Source organism: Helianthus annuus, chromosome 7 (assembly GCF_002127325.2).
Source record: "Helianthus annuus cultivar XRQ/B chromosome 7, HanXRQr2.0-SUNRISE, whole genome shotgun sequence".
Lineage (NCBI taxonomy): Eukaryota > Viridiplantae > Streptophyta > Magnoliopsida > Asterales > Asteraceae > Helianthus > Helianthus annuus.
In genome coordinates, this window is record NC_035439.2 from 60,634,492 (window position 1) to 60,635,697 (window position 1,206).

A 1,206-nucleotide genomic window follows, 5' to 3' on the forward strand; every position below is an offset into this window, starting at 1 on the left:
GGTGCCACCGTAAGTTACGGTGGCATCTGTGCAATTCTGGTTTGCTTAAAAGTGTCATTTTAAGTGTCTTTTTATATTTTTTTTTTCGATTTTTTTTGTGTTTTTAAAAGTTTTCAAAAACATGTAAAAATCACCCTACCCCCTCGAAAGTCTCGTGTTGCCCTCAACACAATGTTAGAGCAATTCGTGACCCGAATATCCCCACACTTGTTTCAAACACGGATTTCAAGGAAACACGGTAATTGTGCAAACTATACAAAACAAAACAAAATGAAATGCTGCTATTTACACTACCAAACCTGGGCCTCTCATGGTTGTTCCTCATCAACTTGGCGTAGAATATAGCCCACTTTGTCAAGCTCCAAGTTGTTTATGTCATTACCCTCCAAGTACGGTTTCAACCGGTGACCATTCACCGTTTGTTGTTTTAGCGTTTGCTCGTCTTGAATGTCTACATCGCCAAACCTTCCAACTTGCCGAACAACATACGGGCCCATCCATTTACTTTTAAGCTTGCCCGCAAACATCTTGAGTGTTGAGTTGTACAGCCAAACCTTTTGACCCACTTCAAAGGTTTTCTTTCTCAACTTCGCATCGTGTACCTTCTTGAGTTTGTCTTTATACGCTGATGCATATTCATACGCCTCGTCTCTAAGCTCTTCAATTTCACACAATTGTAACTTCCTCATCTTCCTCGCTTCGTTGTAGTCCGCGTTAACCGTAGTGATCGCCCAATAAGCCTGATGCGCTAATTCCATTGGCAAATGATAACCCTTCCCATAAACTATCCGGTAAGGTGTTGTGCCAATAGGAGTCTTGTAGGCCGTTTGGTATGCCCACAACTGTCACACCCCCAAAATCCACCTGCGGAGTATCACCGCTTGGGAGCGTGACTGACCAGGATCAAGCCACCAATCATATTGAACATGTAATTAATGTCAAGTATAGTAAATGTAAACAAACCATTCAATACGATTGATGTTTCAATCAAAACGTAATTTAAGTTGCGGAAGCATAGTAAATAATCCAACAAAAGTTAATAGTTTTAAATGTCAAATAGTTCAATGTAGAAACCACGATCCTTGTCCACAACGACCCGCTTCTCCAGTGCAAGCTCCAAGTACCTAACGATCTGCAAGGCATGTAACAGAATGATCAACAAACTAGTTGAGCGAGTTCACAGTAAGTAAGTGCGTAACAGTAAGT

General features: G+C 41.1%; 1 protein-coding gene across 1 annotated transcript; it reads right to left on the reverse strand.

Annotated features, from left to right (window-relative positions):
- Positions 1–308: 308 nt before the first annotated feature.
- On the reverse strand, positions 309–758 carry LOC118480188. Its single transcript, XM_035974908.1, has one exon. The coding sequence runs from the start codon at positions 756–758 to the stop codon at positions 309–311; it is 450 nt and encodes a 149-aa protein (XP_035830801.1).
- Positions 759–1,206: the final 448 nt, after the last annotated feature.

Bases quoted from the DNA above. Each gene is read 5' to 3' on its own strand.
- LOC118480188 (XM_035974908.1), bottom strand. From the start codon at position 758: ATGGAATTAGCGCATCAGGCTTATTGGGCGATCACTACGGTTAACGCG.